General features: G+C 38.2%; 1 protein-coding gene across 2 annotated transcripts in view; it reads left to right on the top strand.

Annotated features, from left to right (window-relative positions):
- The window catches only part of SLC44A5 (solute carrier family 44 member 5), a 363,213-nt gene that overhangs the window by 261,076 nt on the left and 76,929 nt on the right, over window positions 1–25,208 (top strand). For both annotated transcript variants that reach the window (XM_070403383.1, XM_070403382.1), the window contains exon 5: window positions 14,659–14,732. In XM_070403383.1, the coding sequence (XP_070259484.1) occupies window positions 14,684–14,732 (49 nt within the window). In that variant the 5' untranslated portion in view covers window positions 14,659–14,683. The remainder of the gene's footprint in view (window positions 1–14,658; window positions 14,733–25,208) is intronic.

Genomic DNA, 25,208 nt, shown 5'->3' with positions numbered 1-25,208 from the left:
TTGCTTGGGGTATATCCTTAATGATTTTATATCCATCCTAGTCTGTAGTTTAATTTCTATTAAATTAAGTTTATTTCTTTCCCTACTGCATATATTTTAATGGTTAATAGTTGACATTATTTCTCAAGTTATTTCAAAGAGATGTCAAATCAATACTCAAATGACTTTCTGTAAATTAATTATTGTTTTCTAGGTAATACATGTGTTTGGTATACAATTGAGAAGTTACAAAAAAATATAGAGTGAAAAGTAGGTCTCTCTCTTCTCTTCTCCAGACACACAATTCCCCCTCTTGAGGGAACTACTATATCCAGTTCCTACTATTCCCAGTTCTTACCCAAATTATTTTAAATGTACTGTTTCATCTATTGGACACTTAAATAATTAAGTATAAACATATTTTACAATGGGGGTGCTAAACTAACTTCCAAAATTAAATTTTTCTCTCATGTTCTGAAAGCACAAGGATGATTAGCAGGCATTCTGTTAAATATTAGTATGGAGACAATGCACATTCTAAGCAAAGACCAACTTCTAAGATCAAAACTGAATAAATATTATTCTAAGGAAAATAACAGAGGTGTTTTTACTATTCATATTTGATAAATGTATACAAAGGAAATAAAAGAGAGAGACCTAACATCAAATCATAAAGACTAGATTAATAAAAGCTTAAAGGCCATATATGTTTTCATTTTATGCAATGCTCAAACAAGAACTAAGGATCTTTGTCTTACAAAGTTGGTGAGATTATAATATTTATTATTGGTAGATGAAGATGTGCTTTGTAATGTTTTTATATGACATTTATTAATACATGTTTTTGATCCGACTTCCACTAAAGAATCTTTGAGCAGTAAGAAAGAGTAATCAGAAAACAATCTCTTACCCCCTTACATGCTTTTAGTAACTTTTTGTTTAAAGATTACCAAAAAATATGTTTTTAATTTTAGTTAATAATGATTTTTTAAAAATCAAAAAGCAGAACATAAACTCTTTTTTAAAATATTTTTTCTTTTTAAATTACAGTTGAATACATTATATTGGTTTCAGCTGTACAACATAGTGATTAGACATTTACATAGGTTACAAAGTGATCATCTTGATAAGTCTAGTACTCATCTGACACCATACATACTTATTATAATACTAGAGGCTCAGTGCATGAAATTCGTGCAGGGTCCTGGTGATCGAAGTACAAGTGTCTGGTGTGGAAGGGCAGGTCCCAGCTGACCTCTTGGCCCTGGGAAGCACCTGGGCCCCCGAGACCCCCGCATGCCCCCCTCTGCCTTAGTCACGGTGCCCGATTCCCCACACAGAGATGCAGTGAGCTTGGCTGGATGCCACTGGCTGGGGCGCAGCATGGGCCTCTGGGCTGCCCAGTGGTGCCTCACGGAAGCTGGGCAGGCAGTGCGTTCTTTCCTGGCTGGCCTCGCAGACCAGCTCCTGTGCAAACCCATGGGGAGCCCGACCGGCCCCTGCAATCCCAGTGGCTGCGGCCCAGCTCACCAGAAGACAACGTGCAGGTGTGGGGCAGGCTCCTCGCAGGTGCCCAGCACCTGACCGTGGCGAGGCGGCGGGGGGGGGGGGGGGGGGGGGGAGGGTTGGCTTCCCCAGCGTGCGAGCCCTGGTGTCCTGGGGGAGGGTAGCAGGGGGAGTGAGAGCGAGTTCTGCATTCTCACCACACCTCCGTCCACCCCCAGGTAACTAGGGAGAGGTTACAGCGTGTTGCCAACGCCCGCCATGTTCTGCGCCGCCCCCGATGGTCAGCGCATGTTATAGTGAGGGATCGAACTCCTGGTCTAGGGGACAATTTGCATATTAGGCTTTTATTATATAGGGCTAGAGGCCCAGTGCACAAAATTCATGCATGAGTAGAGTCCTTAGGCCTGGCTGACGATCAGGGCCAATCAGGGCCTTCCAGCTGCCGGCTGGGGCCTTCCTTCCCTGGCTGCTGGCTGGGGCCTTCCTTCATTCCACGCCGCCTCCTGGTGGTCAGCAAATGTCATAGCGAGCGATCGACCTCTCGGTCTCCCGGTTGAACTCCTGAGTAGACACTTTGCATTTTAGTCTTTTATATATATAGACCATTGACTGTATTCCCTCTGCTGTACTTTACACCCCCATGACTGTTTTTATAACTGTTAATTTGCACATCTTAATCCCTTTTCCCTTTTTCATCAATCCCCTCAGCCACCTCCCATCTGGCAACTACCAAAATGTACTCTGTATCTATGAATTTGTTTCTGTTTTGTTTGTTTACTTATTTTGTATTTTAGATTCCACATATAAGGGAAATCATATGGTATTTGTCTTTCTCTGTTTGGCTTATTTCACTTAGTACAATACCCTCTAGGTCCATCCATGTAGGTGCAGATGGCAAGATTTCATTATTTTTATGGGTGAATAATATCTCTATCTCTACCCATATCCATATCCATATCCATATCCATATCCATATCCATATCTATATCCATATCATCTGTCACATTTTTATCTATTCATCTATGATGGACACTTAGGTTGCTTCCATATCTTGGCTGCTGTAAATAATGCTACAATGAACATAGGGATGTGTATGTCTTTTTTCAAACTAGTGTTTTGGGTTTCTTAGGATATATACCCAGAAGTGGATGTTGGGTATTTCTTTGTTTCTTATTTATAGACTTTGTTTTAAAGTATGTCTTGCCTGATGTAAGTATTTATTGAATATAAATTCTTTTTTTTTTAATTAAATCTTTATTGTTCAGATTACATTTGTTCCTCTTTCCCCTCCCCTTAACTCCCCTCCTTCCAGTTCCTGCCCCACCCTCCGCCCTCACTCCCCACCCACTGTCCTCATCCATAGGTGCACGATTTTTGTCCAGTCTCTTCCCGCATCTCCCATTCCCCTTTCCCCCCCAAGAATAGTCAGTCCATTCCCTTTCTATGTCCCTGATTCATTATAATCACCAGTTCATTCTGTACATCAGATTATTTATTCACTTGATTCTTAGATTCACTTGTTGATAGATGCATGTTTGTTGTTCACAATTTGTATCTTTACCTTTTTCTTCTTCCTCTTCTTAAAGGATACCGTTCAGCATTTTGTATAATACTGGTTTAGTGGTGATGAACTCCTTTAGCTTTTCCTTATCTGTGAAGCTCTTTATCTGACCTTCAATTCTGAATGATAGCTTTGCTGGATAGAGTACTCTTGGTTGTAGGTTCTTGGTATTTAGCACTTTGAATATTTCTTGCCATTCCCTTCTGGCCTGCAAAGTTTCTGTTGAGAAATCAGCTGACAGTCGTATGGGTATTCCCTTGTAGGTAATTGAGTCTCTTTCTCTTGCTGCTTTTAAGATTCTCTCTTTGTCTTTTGCTCTTGGCATTTTAATTATGATGTGTCTTGGTGTGGTCCTCTTTGGATTCCTTTTGTTTGGGGTTCTCTGCGCTTCTTGGACCTGTAAGTCCATTTCTTTCACCAGGTGGGGGAAGTTTTCTGCCATTATTTCTTCAAATAGGTTTTCAATATCTTGCTGTCTCTCATCTTCTGGCACTCCAATGACTCTGATATTAGTCCGCTTAAAGCTGTCCCAGAGGCTCCTTACACTATCTTCACACTTTCGGATTCTTTTTTCATTTTGCTTTTCCAGTTGGGTGTTTTTTGCTTCTTCGGTTTGATTCTTGTGCTCCTCTGGTCTGCTACTGGGTATAATATTCTTTATTTCAGACCATGTATGCTTACTTTCTAGTTTCTTTATCGTAGCATCGAAGGTCTCATTAGTTTTCGTGAGGCTCTGCTCAAGTTTATTGCAGGCCCTCAAAATTGCGATTTTTAGCTCCATATCCTCCATTTCTGTCATGTTTTTTTGTCTCCGCATCTTTTATGCTTTCTTGGTGCACCCCCTTGTTGTCTTTGTGCACAGTCTTGTTCTAGTTAAGCCTTAATTGTTGTAGTTAATACTAGAGGGATTTGACCACCAGGCCGACTGGCTGTGAGAATCAGCTGTGGGAAAACTTCAGTCCTCTTGGGAGGTGCTAATCTAGCCTTTGCCTGAGGCAATCCAGCAAATGGCTCTGCGCAGGGCTTGGGCGGGGCAGGATCAACAGGGCGGAGGGAGGGAGCAGCTATGGCTGCTCTCAGTCCGTCCCCAGGGGCTCGCCTCTCTGTCCCAGCAACCGCTGCAAACCTCGGAGGGACCATAGCCAGACAGTCCCGCTTCTCCCGTTTGAGTCTGGGTCCCTAGAGACTCGCCCGGATCTGTAGCCCAGAGTCTGAGACTCCCTCCTGATTGAAAACGACAACCGCGCCCTCAGCCACCAGCCCGCTTTGTGTGCGCACCTCCGCACCTTTAAATTTTCCACACTGCGCCTCCTCTGAGCCTCGGAATGCTGTTGTTTTTCCTTCTAGTTGAAGAGTCTCTCCTCAGCCAGCCTTCCTGTGGTTCTGGTTGATGTCCGTTCCGTCTTTTAGTTGTATTTTTGAAGTGGTTGTTTGCGGCAGCGGTCTCCGGTGTTTACCTATGCCGCCATCTTCGATTCTCTGAATATAAATTCTTTTTAACATAATTTTAGGGTATCAGAAAGAAATTATTATAATGAGATAACACAGCAATCTATTTGTAATTGTCAAATGCAGTCTGTCTTAGATTTTTGTTCTTATTATAAATGCAATCTGTGACCATTATGGAAGTTTAGAAAAAACAGAAAAAGCAAAAGAAGGAAAACAATCATGTAAAATCATACCACCCAGAAATAATGATCAGTAATATTTTTTGTATATTTTTTAGCTTGTTAACCATTTACATACATATATGAACACATGATCATATTCAATATGTTCAATAACCTATTTTTACTTACTATATCATGAAGATGTTTTTATATAATTATCATAAAAGTTGTTTACAACTCTTGTTATTATAAACAGTACAATGTTTTAAATTCTTACAATTAAATTCTTGCTACATCTATATATATTTCCATGGTATAAATTATTAGAAAATTTTACTACATCACAGGACATGTGGCTTTCTAAGTCTCCTATCATAAGTAGGCAATGTTTTGTATTATTACAACTTTGGATGACAAATTGTCATTTTCTCATTTTATTATGCATGCCTTTGATTACTAAAGACATTAACTCTTTATTACATGATTATTAGGAGACATGAGTATTTTTAATAGCTAAATCTTAATAGCTATCCCAGGCATAACATTTTTTAGAATTTCATCAAATATTTTTTCCTTTTTAATGAATAGATAACTTTTATTTTTTCCATCACCATATATCCCCCTCTATTCTCTCCCACCTCCACCCACCCCTCTCCACCCACCACAATCACCACACTGTTGCCTACTCTTTTTTAAAAATATATATTTTTATTGATTTCAGAGAGGAAGGGAGAGGGAGAGAGAGAGAGAGAGAGAGAGAAAGATCAATGATGAGAGAGAATCATTGATTGGCTGCCTCTGGCACACCCCACCAGGTATTGAGCCCCACAACCCAGGCATGTGCCCTGACCAGGAATGGAACCATGACCTCCTGGTACGCTCAACCACTGAGCCTCACCCATTGGGCTCTACTCTGTGTTTTTGTTTTTTAAAAAAATATATTTTATTGATTTTTTACAGAGAAGAAGGGAGAGGGATAGAGAGAGTTAGAAACATCAATGAGAGAGAAACATCGATCAGCTGCCTCCTGCATACCCCCCACTGGGGACGTGCCCGCAACCAAGGTACATGCCCTTGACCGGAATCAAATCTGGGACCCTTCAGTCCACAGGCAGACGCTCTATCCACTGAGCCAAACTAGCTAGGGCAACTCTGTGTTTTTATGTAGAAGGAATTCTAATTTATTCCAAGAAGATCATAGAGCATTCTAAGTTGATATAGTTAATAACTTTGGACTGATGTCCCAATGCTGTTCTAAGCTGACTGTCCTAGCACCTCTCCTGTGGTCCATGATGCCAGATGTAATTTGGATAATAACTATGATTCAGCTCTCACTTCACTAGCAATATGCAGAGTAGTTTCCACCCACTGACAGATTCTTGAATTTTATACAAGTTTTACAAAGATGTTGAATAACATAGTAAGACCAGCTTTGTTTGACCTGTTCCCATTTTAAGCAAAAGAGACATTTATATGGGCATCACATAAATGTCTCTGTCTTAAAAAAAAAAAAAAAAAAAAAAAAAAAGCTTTCTTTCCCCTTTACAAATACAAATATAAATCACAACCACTACTTTCTCACAGCAATAGAAACCCAAATGGAAACAGGATAGAAGAAAGGATAAGCCAAAGAGGATAGAGAAGCTTATAAAATCCCATTATTTAGAAACACTTAATAAAGCAGATACAATATTCAAATATCATTGCATATGATCTAGTCAATTTGAATAACATTATCAATATACCATAATTTTCTAGGGTATGGAGTAACTTGGTATATTTTATTTTTCAGCAACAGTTTAAAATATGCTAAGAATTAATAATTGAACAGAACTAAACTTCTTTCTCAATGATTGGATACCAGAATTATCTTCTAAAGTAGATATAACCTTGAAGTCATCCTTAAATTTTTTTTAAGAGACTTGAAAAACTTGCATTAAGATTGAACACTGGGAAATACAAGGTCATGTAATAAAACCCTCATTTGCTCTTTCCTATTAAATTTCTGATTCTGGTAACTGAAATTCTTCAAGATAATCTTTAGCCTCTTATTAAACTTGTAGAAATGGCCAGTGCAACTTGCTTACTTCTAAAACCTCAGCTCTCACAGACACAAAAGTGGTACATGGCATAATCTAAACCTGTGGGAACATAACAATAGAGAACTTTTAGACAATGTGTCTGAGAAGAGGAAGAGAAGCTGGAATCAACAGCAAAGGAAACAGTTAACCCTTCTAATGCAAGCTCTCAGAGAATGCTCCTCTCACAAAATCGCCAGATTTTCACTCACAGTGAAGAGTGGAAGAATAGTACTAGAGCATTTTAACTTATATAGAAATTTACCCTCAAATAGCCCAAAATGTTTGGAGTCTGCTGACTAATTAGCATCAACTCAGATGATTTGTCCAACTCAAGGCACACTCTGTAGTTTGCCAAGTGTGTTTTGGTGAAGATTGGAAGATGGCCCCATAGTGCATTGTCCTCTAACAAAGCCTCTGGGAAGTGAAGCAGCCATTCTATTGGCTGGAACTGAGTTTTTAAAAAATATTTTAAAATCGATTTTGGAGAGGAAGAGTGAGGGGGAGAGAGATAGAAATATCAATGATGAGAGAATCATTGATTGGCTGCCTCCGGAGGAAGGGAGAGGGAGAGAGGGATAGACACATCAATGATGAGAGAGAATCATTGATTGGCTGCCTCCTACACGTCCCACACTGGGGATTGAGCCCAAAACCTGGGCATGTGCCCTGACCAGGAATCCAGCTGTGACCTCCTGGTTCATAGATCAATGCTCAACCACTGAACCATGCCGGCCTGGGTGCTGGAACAGACTTTTGCCAAAAGAATCTGAGAGGTAATTAGTGACTAAATGGAATCATGCAGGTGCCAGCAGAACCACAAAGGAGAAAAGTTTCTAGACTGTGGATTATACATGCAGCTGTATTGTGGACAGATGGACCCAGGTGACACCAAGAACCTTAGAATGAGAGGGCATCATTCGACTGGAATCACTAGCAGTGGACAGTATCTAATCTGACTATTAGGCAAGAATGGATGATCTGTCAGAGAATAATGACTTCCATTCTCGCTCTAATGCTCGATATTAATGATCTTTCAGGATGGTTGATATCATTGGAATTTCATCTGCCAAAAGAAAGAAAGCTGGTAGTAAATGGATCAGTTTCTGAATTAAGGCAAAGAGGTGTCCCTGAAAAGGACACAGAACGACAGTTATTAGAGAATAAGAACTAATGTGGAACTGAAACATGCACTTCACAGATAAAACTCTCTCATTATCTCTGAATGGAGTCTAATGCCTCCCTCCCTCCCTCCCTCCCTCCCTCCCTCCGTTCTTTCTTTCTTTCTTTCTTTCTTTCTTTCTTTCTTTCTTTCTTTCTTTCTTTCTTTCTTTCTTTCTTTCTTTCTTTCTTTCTTTCTTCCTATCTTCCCTTTCTTCCTTCCTTTCCTCCCTCCCTTCCTTCCTTCCTTCCTTCCTTCCTTCCTTCCTTCCTTCCTTCCTTCCTTCCTTCCTCCCTTCCTCCCTTCCTCCCTTCCTCCCTTCCTCCCTTCCTCTTTCTCGTTTGTGATTTCACTAGAGACAGTAACGTCCAGATGGCATGCTTAAGCTTCACCAAAAAATTGAATTCCTAGACAAAACTTTCATCATATAGGGTCCTTCTCCCCGCAAAATCTGAAATTTAAAACACAGCACTGAATTTTAGCAGAGTCTGTTTATGATGCATTAGCCTATCAGTTGGAGGTGTGTCTTCCTAATCATTCATGGGACATAGATTGCTTTTGTCTGCAGCATCTAAGGATCTGTGCTGAATGCTGCCATAGAGGACTATGTGGTCTAGGTTAGAGGTCAGCAAACTTTTTCTACAAAGGCCCAGGTAGTAAACATTTTAGGCTTTGTGGCCATATGGTTTGTATTGCAACTGCTCAAAACAGCTGTTGTAGCACAAAAGTGGCCACACACAATATATAGATGAATGAGTGTGGCTTTTTTCCAAAAATTCTTATTTATGGACACTGAAATTTGAATTTTGTATAATTCAAAAAATATTCTTCTTTTATTTTCTTAAAATGTAAAATTCACTTTTAGCTCTCAAGCTGTTCAAAATCAGGCAGCAGGCCAGATTTGGCCCATGGGCTATAGTGTGCCATCCACTGGTCCAGGTTATAATAGATCGAAGATAATTGCCTTAAATATGTACAAATACAATTCCTGTAAGTCTGCATAGATGGGAGAGATCTCTTTTAGTTGGAAACTTCATGAGGGAGGTATCATTTGAATTGGTTTGAAGGATGGAATCATAATTTTTTTATTTTAAAATTTGTCTTACATTTACATTCACTTATTTGATATCCACATTAAGCTTATTCATAGCAAAATTTTAAACCCATGTGACATATAACATTGAACGGATTATTATATTTTGCATGCTGTGTGTATTTTTTTTATTGTGGTAAGAAATACTTAACATGAGACCTACCCTCTTAACAAAATTTTAAGCACTCAATACAGTATTGTTAAGTATAGACACAATGTTGTATTGCAGATATCTAGAACTTACTGGTCTGGCTTGTATAATTGAAACTTATACACATTGACTAGTAGCTCCCATTTGCTCCTCTTCCGTTCCACTTTCTATTTCTATGAGCTTGACTATTTTAGATATCTCGCTGAAGCAGAATCATGCAGTATTTGTCCTGCTATGATTGGCTTATTTCCCTTAGCACAGTGTCCTCCAGGTTTATCCTTGTTGTCACATGCAAAATAATTGAAATCAAGATCTCAAACAGATGTCTGCACTCCCACCTTTTGAAGCATTATTCGTAGTAGCCAAAATGGAAACAGCCTAAATGTCCATTGATGAATGTGTTAAAAATGTGGCATATACATACCATGGAACATCAATCAGCCCTAAAAATTGAGGGAATCTTACCATATGGAGAATGGGATTTTAGTAGATAGGGTGAAGATCCACACTGGGGCACTTTTAAGAGTCAAAGGGCTCATTGTTAATGGTTACATCAGGACAAACTGTAAACCCTGGCTGTTCCATAGAAACTGAGACATATGGTTATTCCAGAGGAAGAGTCTAAAGGGGCCATGAGTAGAGAACCCTGAGTGTGGCCAAGGGAGAGTTCATGGTGTACTCAATGAATAAAAAGTCCAAGTAGGTCGAAGTACATTGAGAAGAATAGAGGGAGATGAAGCTAGGAAGATCGTCTGGCACTTGCCATAGGATTGAATGTGTAGGTTCTTAAACATAAAGCTAAGACATTTGGAAATTTTTCAATAGGTGGTAGAGAGGCACAGCAATTTTTAAACAATGAAGTGATGTCATCATAAATCAGTGCTATCTGTGACATGCAGAATGCTATGTTTTAGGCAGAGACTCCATGATAGAGCCCAATTCAGAGACCATGGCAGTAGTTTGAAGAGAAGATAAGAGGATCTGGACTGAGCCCATGCCGTAAGAATAGAAAGGAAGACACAGCAGAGAGAAGGAGCCAAGAGTACTTGTCAATTGAATATGAAAGAGAACCTAATAAAAAGGGAAAGTCAAAGGAAGCTCCCAAGATTTTATGTTGGTGACTATAGGCATTCTATATTTGTGGGTTAGAATGAGGTGGGGAAGGAAGGTGTGCAAATCTCTCTATATAAAAGCCAAGCAACTGAACAGTGGAACAACCAGAACAACCAGAACGACTGGTGGCTATAATGTACACTAAGGCAGCCAATAGGCCCAATCGGGGGTGGGGCTGGCTGGTCAACTGCCCATGGCCCTTCCCCCTGCCAGCCCCATTCCTGACCGCCCACTCCCCCACCCCAATCACTGAAGTGTGACCTTCAGTGATTCTAAGTAAGTAAATGCTCCCCAGCCTTCATAGACCAGGAACCTGAATGATGAGTGATCAGGAGGAAAACTGCTCATGGTCTGGACCATCAGTCAGGTGTCCAGGAGAGGTGCCCAACACAATCACCATCTTCCTGCATTCTCTCTCCACTGCTTCCTACCAAAGAGGGCAGCACATCATACCACGGCCTCTCTTTAGAGGGTTTGTCAGCAGGGAACTAAACGGCATTACCTGTCTAGGGAGAGGCTTAGAAACGGAAGCTGACTCTAATGCGCCTTTGAAGCTTCAACTCATCCAAAAGCCAACAGAAAATGTGTATACACCCACCCTGCAAAGATTTTTGACGCTAATATCTCCCTCCGGCCGGCCCCACCCCGATTGGGGGCAGGCCAGCTGGGCCCCACCGGTGCACAAATTCGTGCACCGTGCCTCTAGAGCATATATAATTGGGGTCCTATTCTTATTGTAGTTTGGAAAAATAAATATAAGGTAGTAATGGTACTTCTGTAGTTTAACTTTGAAAATACTTTGATGTCAGGGTAGCTCAATCTGAATAAAGTTTTAATAGTTTCCTGATAAATTTGAGTGTGAGTAGCTTTTTTTAAAAAAAAAAAATTGGACTTTGATTCGGAGGGAGGGAGGGGAAGAGGCTTAGGGGCATATTTCTCTACAAGTTATCCTTTCTGGGACCCAGTGGGATGCAACCCATTTTTAGTTTGGAACAATGGTTCTCAGTGCTTGCTATGAAAGTAAAAATGAATCTACCCAAGGAAATGGCACAGCAATGACAAGCCTCTAGCCAGAATATGATTCAGAAAGATTTCAACCAGGTGCTGGTATCACTCAAATTGCCTCAATAGCTGTCTTGAGAGACGTAAAAATTTAACCAAATTAAATCCTTGCTTTTTAAAAAGAAACTCATTTCTTGCAGAACATATAGGGTTGTTACAGATGCCCTGAAATCAAAAGAAAGGAACAGTGATAAGATGCTGCAAATTTTTAAAACTTGAATTAAGCTTCTGCTATGTCCCTGACTCACAAATGTGCCTAAGCTATATTTTATATTTTGTTCAAATTTAGTTTTCTAAGTAGCATTTTTTTTCTGGAAGGAATATGTCTGTAGAAAGGGGGAGGAACAGATGAATTAATAGAGAAAATGGCAGGTAATTGTCGTTATCTGAAAACACACACCTATTTTTAAAAGGAAATTTTAAAAATAACAAAGGGAATCAAATCATAAGAGAAACAAATTAAAAAATACAGTAGTCTATCTAGAAAAACTTGCCTGCTTTTTGAGACTCTTGAATTTTTTAATTTATAATTTCACTCTGTTCAACATTTTTCTGTGCTTAAATAAAATAAAATAAACCAGTCTGGCCTTGGGGTATGGTCTGCTATTTTTCTAAAGCATTGTACCAGAAGAGAAAAGCAGACTTGAATATATTATCCTCCCTGGTCCCAGAATAGAATCTCAAACACCTCAAGGTGTGAATTATTGAGAGATGTTGTTCCACCGTTGTGAGAGACTGCTGGGAGGAACGAGTGTATGGGCACCAGTCCCTGGTGCTGTAGTGCATCCTTGGTACCAAAACGAAATAGAAATGTAGTGTAAAACTGCGTATGGAGCCATTACTTCAACTGATGCCCATTCCTCAGTGCCAGTAGCTGGGGAGTATGGGTTTTACTTTTCATCAGAGCTTTGCTGCTTTCCTTGTGTTCTATCTTTTGAAGTTGGCAGTTTCTTTTATTTACCTCCCTAGTATATATGTTTATTTCTCCCTGTGCTTAATTCATAACATTACACATATATAACATTATACTACTATGTAACACTAGGTCATTATAAGTATGCATTACAGTATATATTACGTATTATGTAAATATACAGATATCAACATATAGCTATATATCCTGGCTGGTGCTTCTGATCTCCTCCCTTTCTCCCTCTTCCTGGTAGTTATGATTACACACAAGGGCTTTGACAACTTGAAGACTTCTAATTAAAGCACTGAAGTGTTCCAGTTTCCTCTCCTTTAGTCCCTCACCTGCAGGCATTTCTTATTAAGTGTCGTGCTATTTAACAACTGCTCTGACAGAATGAGAACCTGATCTTGAGTAGGATGTGTCAGAACGCATTTGAACAGTGAGAGATACTCTTCTCGTCCCCATGCAGATGTTTGCTTCCTTTTCCTTTTTATTGAATTATTGGGGTGACACTGCTTAACAAAATTATACAAGTTTCAGGTGCACAAGTCTACAACACATCGTTGGTACACTGTATTGTGTGTTCACCACCTCAAGTCAAGTCTCCGTCCATCACCATTTATCCCCCACATATCCTCTTCCACCTCCCACCACCTCCCTTCCCCTTACCATCCCTGTGTTATCTGTGTCCATGATATTTTTCTCTTTTCCTTTGTCCCTCCACCAACCCCTCATTCTAGATCCTCCCAGCAGCTGTCAGCCTGCTGTCTATCTATGGGTCTATCTCTATTTTGCTTGTTAGTTCATTTTGTTCATTAGATTCCACATATGAGTGAAATAATATGGTACTTGTCTTTCCCTGATTGGCTTATTCCACTTCGCCCAATGCTCTCCAGATCCATCCACGCTGTACCAAAGGGTAAGATTTCTTTTTTTAATGGCAGAGTAGTGTTCTATTGTATAATAGTGTATTCTATTGTGTAGTAGTATTCCACAGTTTTTTTATTCACTCCTCTACTTGGGCTGCTTCCAAATCTTGGCTTATGAAAATAACAGATTTTTACTTTTACCAGTTGTTAACTAAAGAAAATCAGAACTCTGTTTTCTTCTTTTTATTATTATTCTTATAATTTTAAAATCCAAGTGAATTTTAAAATCCTTGGGTTGGATTTAAACAAATGATAGTTTGTGTCATGGGTAACTTTCTGTATTGCGAGGTAGGAGGGATGTGTGTGGAGTTTTAGATATGTCTAATTTGAATCTTTAAAGAAAACTGTAATAATATTAACATAAAGACTGAATTAAAAAGTTTTGGCATTAGAGACCCAGATATTTGCCTGCCTCTGTAGATACCTCTCTCTCATGGACCTTAGGTAAGTCAACTCACGTTACTCCCACAAACAACCTGATGGTATTTTTAGAAAATTTACAATGAAAGCAGTAAATGTATACAGGGCTTTATCAATGTAAGGTATTACTGTATATGTTACTGCACAATTATTATTCATTATTATTACTGCTACCACCTGTGTAACTTCCACCTGCCTGTGCTAAATGATTAGAGCATATCCATTTGCCCTGAAGATTAAGTTTTCGTTATGAAAATTCTCATGGGCAACTTTTAATCCTGTCAAATAGGTTGATTTTTTTCTTTGCTAATAGATTTTTCATTGTTTCAAATAGAGAATGGTTGTATTATTTCTCACTTTCAAGATATAGTTTTTACCTTCCAGACCACTCAGAAGTTGAACAAGCTATAATATTGGGAATAGGAAATACTTTAGTTGAAAACCTTGACTATCCCTGCTGGAAGTTGGCTTGACTTGTGATCCCTAGCAAATCACTGCATCTCTGAGCCACATTTTCTCTAAACCTAATTTGATGATATCTAGCCTATAGGATAGCTGGGAAAACTATAGTTTTGATCATTAGAAAGTTACAACTCTACTTCCCTTAGAAAGTTTATGTAGCTAGTCCTTTATTTAATTAATATTACCTTTAAAATATGTCTATAGAAAGAAAATAAAGAAAGGGAGGAATGGAAATAGTTGGATATATATATATATATATATATATATATATATATATATATACCATGTGTTGGGGAGGCATGAAGATGAAAATCATAAAATTAAATAGTGTAAATTACAATTTCAAATAAAAATATTATTACTCAGTGTTGGTGTACTCTCATCCCTAAAAACATTTTACAAATAAAAACCAAGAAAGAATAAATACTAAGAATTCTGGGAGAGTTTCTTTCATCATGGAATTATGACCCCTTTCTTGCTGCTGTAGTCTTTAATTGCAGAAACACATGTGATCCACCTTTTAGAATTATTGGATATCAAATGGCATATCATTATATTTTGTACAGTAAATAAGAAGTCATCTTGGACCCCTTTTAATTCTAATTTTTTTTGTCTTTAGGGGTTGTACAGATGTTCTGTGCTGCATGGTCTTCATACTGTTCATTACTGGCTACATTATTTTAGGACTTATAGGTGAGTAAATACAGGTATAAAATATATTAAACATTTGTTAATGGAATAACTAAGTCAGTGTCACACTTTTAACATTAATCAATTTCTTCCCGAAGCATCTTATTATTTTTTTTTTTAAACTTTCTTCTTGGTTGACATATCTTTTTATTTTTCAATTACAGTTAACACTTAATATTATTTTATATTACTTTCAGGTGTACAAGACAATTATATAATTAACAAAGTGATCCCCCAATAAGTCTAGTAGCCATGTGGTACCATACATACTTATTACAATACCATTGACTATATTTTTTACATTGCACTTTACATCCCCATGACTGCTTTGTATGTTTGTTTTTTAACTTTTTATTGATTTATTGGGATAACATTGGCTAATGAAATTATATAAGTTTCAGGTGTACAATTTTATAATACATCATATGTATACTCTAAGTATGTTCTCCACCCCAAATCGTCTCCTTCCATCACCATTTATCCCCCATACTGCCACCTCTTCTACCTCTGCCACACCCTTTTCCCTCTGGTAATCACCATATTTTTGTCTGTGCCTATGAGTTTGGTTTTAGGTTTGTTTTTTGCTTAATTCCTATGTCTTTTTCACTCAGTGCCCAATCCCCATCCCCTCTGACAGCTGTCAGTCTGTTTTCTATCTATGAGTCTATTTCTATTTTGTTTGATAGTTTATTTTGTCCATTAGATTCCATATATAAGTGAAATCATATGTCTTTCTCTGATTGGCTTATTTCTCTTAGCATAGAACTCTCCAGGTCCATCTATGCTGTCACAAAGGATACGATTTCCTTTTTTTTATGGCCCAGTAGTATCCCATTGTGTAAATATACTACAGATTTTTTTTATCCACTCATCTACTAATGGACACTTGGGTTGCTTCCATAGCTTGGCTATTGTAAATAATGCTACAATGAACATAGGGATACATACATTCTTTTGAAATAGTGTTTTGGGTTTTGTCAGATATATTCCCAGAAGTGAAATTGCTGGGTCATAAGGCAATTCTATTTTTAATTTGTTGAAGTAACTCCATGCTGTTTTCCACAGTGGCTTCACCAGTCTGCATTCCCACCAACAGTGCATGAGGGTTCCCTTTATTCCACATCCTCACCAGCACTTGTTTATTGATTTATTGATGGTAGCCATTCTGGCAGGTATGAGGTCATAGCTCACTGTAGTTTTAATTTGCATCTCTGTAATGATTAGTGACACTAGCATCTTTTCATATGTCTATTGGCCACCTATCTCTTCTTTGGAAAAGTGTCTATTCAGGTCCTTTGTCCGTTTTTTAATTGGATTGTTTGTTGTTTTTCTGGCATTGAGTTTTATAAGTTCTTTATAAATTTTGGATAATAAACTCTTATCAGATGTATCGTTGGTGAATATGTTTTCCCATTCATTGGTTGTCTTTTCATTTTTTTGATGGTTTCCTTTGCTGTGAAAAAATTTTTTAGCTTGATGTAGTTTCATTTGTTTATTTTTTTCTTTTGTTTGTCTTGCCTGATGCAATATATCAGCTGCAGAGCAAAGCCTCAAATAGGCATGCCTCTCACATTCAATGACAAATGTGAGGGTATAGAGGTCAAGTAAATTGAGGGTGCAGTAGAGGTGTCAATTCCAAAATACCACGTAGGGCATGTAGGGATTAGGAACCATATTGAAAATGCACATACATCTTAAAGCATGACTAGTACATGGTTTTATAACATCAATTTAAAAATTATGGATCTTAGTACTACAGGGTACAAATAGGAGTGGGTTCTCTTTCTATTATATACAGTGATTCACTTGGAAATGTGTGTGTTTATTTCTTACAACTCTGGACTTTATGAGTTTAGAGTACTCTTACAAAGTAGAGGCAGGAAATTTTGTGGTAGACCATCATGGAATCTATAGTCACGTCCCCTTTGTTTAATTTGGACAATGAGAGATCCAACAGCACAGCTATGAGAGACATGGTGACTGGTCTCAGATACCTCAAGAATAGGGGTCTGATAATCCCACCAGGTAAGCCATCTGGACCTGCCCAAATACTCACCAAAGTTGAAGCAATCTAGTATGGTGTTGGAGTAGTACTCTGGAACTGAACTGTGCCTTTCCAAGGAGTGAGTATAATCAACAAATTTTCAAGTTTGTTGCTATGAAGATATATTTATTTCTTTTTTTTTATTTTTTTTATTTTTTTTATTTTTCGCTTAAAGTATTACAAAGGGTATTACATAAGCCGAAGCATCTTATTATTGATTGTTGACTTTTCACCAGGACTCACTGGGTAGCAGATGTAATGAAAAATAAACACAAAGTAGTTTATTACAAGGAAAACTCAAATTAGTTAAGTAAATCCTATATAATAAAAGCCTAGTATGCAAATTGTCCCCTCAACCAGGAATTGTCCAGGAGATTGACCAGGGGGCGGGGCCGGCTGGGGGAAGGGAGGGAGGCTCCAGCCAGTAGTGGCAGCCGCTAGGGGCCCTACCAGTGCACAAATTTTGTGCACTGGGCCTCCAGTACAATTACAAAGAAGGAAGGAAAAGCTTATGGTTTCTTTTTAATCATTTTTACTTTTGAAATTCTATTAAGCAGCTAATTATGTTCATGTTGCTATTTACTAAGAAGAACTAGGGCCTAGATAGTTTAGGTACTATATAAACTTTTTTATAAGAAAATTAAAAAGAAGGGGCATTTTTTAAGGATTTCCAAAATATAAGAGAATATGCATAGGTTATATGCAAATATTACCCCATTTTATATATGGCACTTGAACATCAATGAATTTTGGTAAAGCATAGGGGTCCAGCAAGCAATCCCTGTGGATATGGAGAGAAGACTGTGTATTATGATAATAGTAATAAAAAGGGGAGTTTGAAATGTAAAAAGAAATTGATAAAGATATTTAATGTAATTTCAGTCTTCTTTCAAAGAGGGTTATTTTGTGATATGATGAAATCTAAATGCCATGTAGGGGAATAAAAAAGAAAAAAAATATTTTATCTGATAATGCATAACATGTAAGAAGTTTTATTATCCTTGCCTACCAGAAAGAGATATCCTATTGTTTATTATTAGGTTAAAAATTTTTCTACGGAAGTGAAAATAAAGACGAAAAATACAGTTTCTTTATTTGGATTTTTAAAACACTACCAAAGGGACTGGTATGAATATTTTCTGTAAAAAAGGTTTTGTAATTGCCTGTGAATTTATCACATTTTCTCCCAGAGACTCTCAGTCCTTTATATGTTGATCTAGGAAACTTTAACATATTATTAATAGGATGGGAGCTATAAAAGTCAGATAACAGTATACATATAATAGTATAATCATATTCTAGTGTCAATAACTAGTGCCTGGATTTAATGTGGAATGTATTAGCAGAAAGAAGGCTTGGCCTGCCTAGGGAACAATGGAAAATACTCTTTCCTGCTTTTCAGTTTTATCTTCCAATAAGAGACATTTTTGAGAAAAGCAATTGAAAGTAATTTCCAGAAGATCATCTCGGTAATACCATGCAAAAACTACTTAGATTTGGAGAATTCAAAAGTAAGGCAGGAATATAAGGAGAAAAAGAAGACTAAAGGAGCATAAATCACAAAACTAATATACTCTAAGCCTTTAGAAGATTTCTTTGGTATTTCTTTAACCATTTTAAAGTCTAAACATCAATGTAGTTGTAGCACAATGCATCATCCATAAATTAAATGTTATAATAAAATTAATTTTCTTATTCTACAACTAAAGGAATGTTAGCTTCTCTAACTTTGGGACACATCTTGTTTGTGTAATTTATTTTGTTTTTACTTTTTGTCATAGAATTGAAATTCATTGCATAAGAGTAGATTTGAAGTCAAGCAGATGTAGGGTTTCCTCCATTTATTTGGTAGAACTGAGCTAGTGTCTTAACCTCAGTTTTCTTATCTGTAAAATATAAAAACACCATCTACTTTGTAGGGCTATTGTGAGAAGTAAATGAAATAATATTCAACTACACCAATAATGCTACATAACAGTACTAGACAGAAGTTCGTTTCCTACTGTGTGGTTCTGAATTTTAATAAACTGCTTTAAAATGTAATTTACTCTATTATTTCTAAATAGCAACCCATAATTTGGGTTATTATAATTTGAATGCATACAGGAACTTCATAAGGATCTTATACTGTGCCCAGAATCTTTTTATTAGGAGGCCTTATGGCTCTCCTCCATGTCTCAGAGACACTCTGTTATAATCCACAGAGAAATTCCTTTCGTCCTTACCTGGGGCTGGGAAAGCCACTGCCACTCCCTGTCCTGTGGAGACAGGAGAGGGAAGCACTGGGAGTGCTACCATTATTCCCCCTGGAGCGTGATAAGAAATTCGCCTTTTTCTTTAAGAACTCCATATCAGTTTGCAAATGCCTTAATCCACATGAAATTAGAGGATAAATGTTCCTCATGCAAAACTGGATTAATTTAGTGATTCTCCCAAATTAATCCTGAGGCCACTGATCAAAATGAATGGCTCACCAAATTTACTAAATATATATGCTATCTTTACCTGAACTATAATAGCTTTACTAGTTTGTTTCTAAGATAAATTTAACTCTTTGGTTATATCTAATATTGGGCTGAAAGAAGAATGAAGGAAAACAATTGGTAGAGTTACCAGGAATATGAAGAATTTTTTCACATAAAGGAACATGTACCTTTTCCTGAGGAAAGATGATGCTAAGACCGTGTCACTGATAGTATATAGTTTGGCATCTTTAGCCATTTTGTCGAATCAGGACCTTTTTTAGGCCTGTCTTTCATCCATGTTTTGCAATTGGAGAGCTGTGTTTCTCACAAATTCTGCGGAAAAACTGATTTTGCCCTTATGTGGAATATGGCCAGCTAGCATGCAACAAAGGCACTTGACATTTGACTGATGAAAAGCAGAACCTCTATTCAAGTGGGGAAGTGGAGTGTGAGTAGAAGGTAATCAAATCTCCTTGAAAGATCAAACTAACATTTATGATAATAGCCCTCTTTTGTCCTACTTCACTGACGGTTGCTATTCAATTATTTGCTAACTAGAAAAAAAGAATAGGAATATTTCTTATGCAAATTGTTCCTTGCTATCCTTGTGCTAACATTATATATGCAATAATAGCACAATTTTAACAGTCAATAGTTTTTTTTTTTCTTTTCAAATGGATTTCCAATTGAATGAGTTATTTCCTTGTTGCATTTAATGAGAAAGCACTTGGAGTTAGGGTCTAAAGTTTGTTTTGTTTTTAATTTTTCCTAGGAATAATTATTGCTCTTAATTGAGACAATAGGAAGTTAACAAAAAAAGTAAATTAATGCAAACTAGATTAGAACTCTGTCATCATGCCAAGAGCAGCCCAAGCCACATGGAGAAGCCACCTGTAGGGGTCTTGGTCAGCAGGCTCACTGAGCTCCAAGGGATAATTGCCATCAGCCCCGTAGGGCCTTCGGATGATTGAATCCCCAGTCAACATCTGACTGCAGGAGAGACCCCAGGGGCCCAGCGGAGGCTGCCCCAAATGTACGACTCCCCAAATCATGAGCAAAATAAAATTGTTGATTGGGTGTGATGGGTGCAGCAAGAATAGATAAGCAGAACAACATTTAGTACCTGCGTAATAAGACCTAAAACATGGGTATGGTTTTGAAACCAGGTTCAGAAGCCAAATGGATTGTGAGGAGACTGTCGTGAGAGTTTAAAGGAAAGTGAGGAAAACAACTGGAAACAGAAGGGAACGGAACCTTATTATATACTGGTGAAATATTTGGCACACTGTTGCCAATGGCGATATGGGAATAGGAAGTGTGCCCAATGGGTTCAGTGATCTATCTAAATAGATCAATCATCTTTAGGAGAGGAACCAACCCGTAGGAGCCTCATCTACACCTAGACCTGACTTAGGTGAGGTGATGAGATATAGACCTTGAGCCTGGCTCCACTGAGCTCCCAGGCATAATTACTTTTTTTGGAACAATAAATATAATGAAAAATTCATGCAAAAATCATTATATTTATAGGTAATGAGAACTAGTGTTAATGGCTTTTTGCTTTCTTTACAAGTATATAATTGTTTTCAAATTAAAATACATACTTACACTTCTTTTTGGTTTAGAAGTCTTCATTTTAAAAAGCAAGCACTTCGTTTTGACTGTTTTTTGAACATATTTTTTTGTGTTGAGTGAGATTTTTACTGTTGTATTTTGCTGAATACATGAATTCCAGATGATTTCAAGTGGAATATTGCTAGCATGAGAGTGACTGATTTGTGCTCAAGGACACGACCCCAAACTCACCATTGGGTGGAAGAGGCCACCCGTGAAATGATAAACAACATTTCTTATCCAGGCAACCGGATACAGGGTTGCTTCCAAAAATGCTCCCACAGCATCAGTGTCATCAGCACAGATTTCCAAATTCGGTATCATGTGTCCTATTATCTGCTTCATTGCATTTGTAAATTGCTTGTGTTAAAAAGCCATAAGCACAATTTGGCGGGCCTGTTCCTCACATATTAAAACAGTTAAAATGTACCTTTAAGGGATACAAAATAATGATTTGAAAGCCAACATTCCCGGACGAACAAGTGGTTTGGGAATGCTTTAGCTGCCCCAAACAGATTTGCAGTTAATTTTTAAGTGTCAGTGCAAGCATTTGGCCTACTCCCATTTTCTCCTCGACAGAGGGCTCTTTAACTGCTGCCACTTCTGACTCAACCTCAGAGCACAACAGGAACATGCTTTGCAAATGTTTGAAAATGAAAGATGATTCCAGATAAATTATACTTGCCCCTGGCACTTGAGTAACACACGTTTCCTTAGTATGAGTGAAAGGACAATTTGCCTGAATGAAGTTTTTACCCATCTCTCACCAATCTTTTCTTATCTGCGATGAATTACCCAAACGGGAGTGTTTTAAAAATAATTTATCTGCTCTCTTCTCTCTTTCTCTCTCTCTCTCTCTCTCTCTCTCTCTCTCTCTCTCTCTCTCTCTCTCCTCTCTCTCTCCCACACACACATATCCTCTTCACTTAAAGTGGTCTTTTAAAGTTATTCTTAAAACTTAGGAAGTTAAGCGGATAAGATGATCAGTCCTGACTGGTACTGACTGCTGTGTAACTTTGTCACTTGGTTTATTCACCAATAACCAGGCAGTTTCATTCTAGAGGCTGTGCTCATACCACCATGCAACCCTGCCTTGTATTTACTAAAGAAGATACACGGCGATTCTTTAAATAATGAAGGTCACTGAGAGGGAGGGGACTGACCAGAACCCCATGACATGCTGTGGTTCTGGTCAGCCACAGCATATCACGTGCTAATGCTTTTTTTCTTCCTCCTTTCACTCCCCCATCCCCAACTTCACAGAGTTGGCTTAAAACAGCATGTGTCAGAAAACAGCACTAGTGGAATAAGTGAAAAGCAGGTTTTCTTTCTTCCTTTTTTGTTTTTCAAGAGGAAGGGAGAGAGAAGCATCAAAGTGAGAGCATAACATGAATCAGCTGCCTTCCGCATGCCCCCTACTGGGATTGAGCCCGTAAGCCTGGTATGTGACCTGACTGGGAATCGAACCGCCAACCTTTTGGTGCATGGGAGGATGCCCAACCAACTGAGCCACACCAGCCAGGGCAAAAGCAGGTGTTCTTTTGCAGGCAAAAATAACAATCTGATAGCTGCAGTTTATATGTGTCATTGTTTACATTCAGTGATTGCTTGCAAAATTAGCTTCTATTATGTACCCACTAAAGAGAGAAACACATTCTTTATGATAATCCACAACTACTAGTAGAGGTTTGGTTTTTCCTCAGTTAGTAGTGCTTATATATAGAGTAAATGAAATTATGTCAGATAGTATCTCCTCTGGGCTTTTTCTGGCTATGAAGGTCTCAAAGGATTTCATGGATCTTTTGAAAAAGATATGTTATTATAGCAGATATTACTAATGAATATTAAGTATAACATTTTCAGATATAAGAAATTACATCCATTTTTTTTGGAATGATGAGAGCTCTTCCTTCAAGCAAGGGGGTGTTGCCACTTCTGGAGCTACCATACAATTAAGCAAATAAACACTGAGATGAGTGACACTGGGTGTGTGATGACCTTGAGGTTTTCAAGGATAATTTGAATAGGAAAAGGACCTACCTGAACAAAACCTTTTTGGTGGATTGCAGGGTTGGCACCTACAACAACATTATGCTAAAACAATCTTCCTGTAGGTCATTATAGAAAATAACCTAAGGTACTGCCTCTCTGTGCACCAGCCTGTGTATGCACCATACTGGTTTCCTATCTGTCCCCAGCACCCATCACCCCCACCCCTCACAAAGCCTCTGTCCATGTGTCCTTCTCATGGAAGTTTCTTTGAGCCTCCATTCATTTTCCTGCATTACTTCTTCAGGGACATCATCCCTGACCTTCACTTGGTCATTTGCCTCTAAGAATTTTTGTACCATGTATTGCTCCTTATAGTGCTAGTCAGAATTGTAATTTCACATTTGTTTGTGCAATTAATTCATTAAAATTAATTTCCCCTAAAAGACTGTAGGCTCTGGGAGAGCAAAGACCTTTATATACCCAGCATCTAGCAAGATCCTGACATATAGTAGGCACTCAAACAATATTTGTAGAATGAATGAAGAAAAGGATGAATACATTTCTGTCCTTATTATTTACAATTACTTCTTAACTTCTAAAAAAAAACCCTTATCTTATAATGTGAATAAAAACCTTGAGCAGGTTGTTAATAGTAATATACTAATATCTAATTAGAATAGCTGAAAAAAGAAGTATATCAAAGTAATCAGCATGGAGTCAGCCTGCTAATAAAACAACAAAGATGTAAAAAGCCTCATTTAGTTTCTTGGTTTATCTGATTGTCCATTTCTTTTTAATTCTACATGTGGTTTTTATAAATTTGTTTAAAAAATGCTTTGTCCCATCTTTTGCCTCCTACTCTTTCACAGACTCCAAAATTTGGAATGCACATCTTTCTGCCCTTTTTTTTTTGCTGTCCCCTCTGGTAGTAAATTCTGACAAAAGAGAATCTGAAAACCTTATTATCTCTTGTTATTTTTTGTTTGTTTGTTTGTGTGCTTTTAATAAAGCCCTGTATGTCTCGCTGAATATATCTAACGTGCTACCCTTGAAGAGGCTGGTATTTTTCATTACCTTCCCCCCATCTCACTCTACCCATCTCTTTACCCTGCTCTGTCCCCTGACAAACTGGCATAGAATTTATAAGGATTACACCAACAGGTCCTCTTGTCCTGTGGCTTCTGTTTGGTTTGGTTGGTGAGAAGTGCCGACAATAGGTTGGCGGGCAGGAGAATGAGTTTGTGGAATTTGTTCCTCTGGCTCTCTTGCTGGGATGTCTTCCTACCTAAGGCTCCAACCCCTCAGTCAGTCAGCTCTTTCTATTTGGCTTCTCTCTGGACACAGATAACTCCTTCCTCCCTGAGCCTGAAAATGGCACCCTACTGTTGCTAGCCTCTGTACCAACTCTTCTTTGTTTCCCAAAACTCTACCCGTCTTGCTGTGAGTACAACATGTGTGTCCTGCTATGACCCTGTTGTATTCTGGAAAATAGTAACCCCACCTTGAAAGGCATTGCTTCCTAAGGAGTGCGTTAATCAGATTTTCATATGGGATCCTACAGTTCCATAGGCTGGCTGTTTCGGGGTGATTGGGTTCAGTGTGACCCTCTACTGCTGACCGTGTGTCACATAAGCAATGGTAGGGGCCAGGTCAGCTTTTGTGAGTAAATGTTCATGTTAAAAAAACTCAATCATAGCCTTCGACCCTGTTGTCATGATTACCTTTACGCAAAATCATTGAACAAGTACTTTTCCATCTGATTAGTAAAGGATACCTCTACAGAAGGATCTTTACTAAGCAGGCATGTAGACATGAATATTTTCATATTCTGAATTCATTTTGAGGTTGGTCCTTCTAGTTATTTATCAAACTCCCTTGCCATTCATTGTCTAATATTTTTATTTTCCAGTCTATGATATTTTGGTCAAACAATTGGCCTCTGTCTATGAATAGATCATAGGCAGGTCATTTCTTCTCCCAGTAAAAGTAGGTAACTAGAAAAATGTCCCCAGAGCTGTGCCAACAGATCTTCCCTAGACACCTATAAATCTGGTTTAATTTTATTCCTTCCCAGTCAACTATTCATAGCAACCTTCCATGCACCATAGGTATGTGCTGAAGCAGTGCCCCAGGAGTCAATACACTATTATTGTGAGCAATCTGTGAATGAAATTGCCTTCTGCCTTTATGACCTTCACAAGCATTGAATGAATATATCACTTCAGCTCCCCAATACTGTCGTGCCGCTGGGCGTGGCCAACTTTAGGATTGATGGATCAGATAACATCCATCCGGTTCATCCGGGGCTTCTTATGTCATTGAGTGGTCATTCAGGGTCCAGGAGCTACTTCGCAAAATAGTTTA

This window comes from Myotis yumanensis, unplaced genomic scaffold (genome assembly GCF_028538775.1).
Source record: "Myotis yumanensis isolate MYYU_CA2020_CCGP unplaced genomic scaffold, mMyoYum1.0.hap1 SCAF_2, whole genome shotgun sequence".
In the NCBI taxonomy this organism is placed as follows: Eukaryota; Metazoa; Chordata; class Mammalia; order Chiroptera; family Vespertilionidae; genus Myotis; species Myotis yumanensis.
This window is presented reverse-complemented; position numbering and strand designations above follow the sequence as displayed.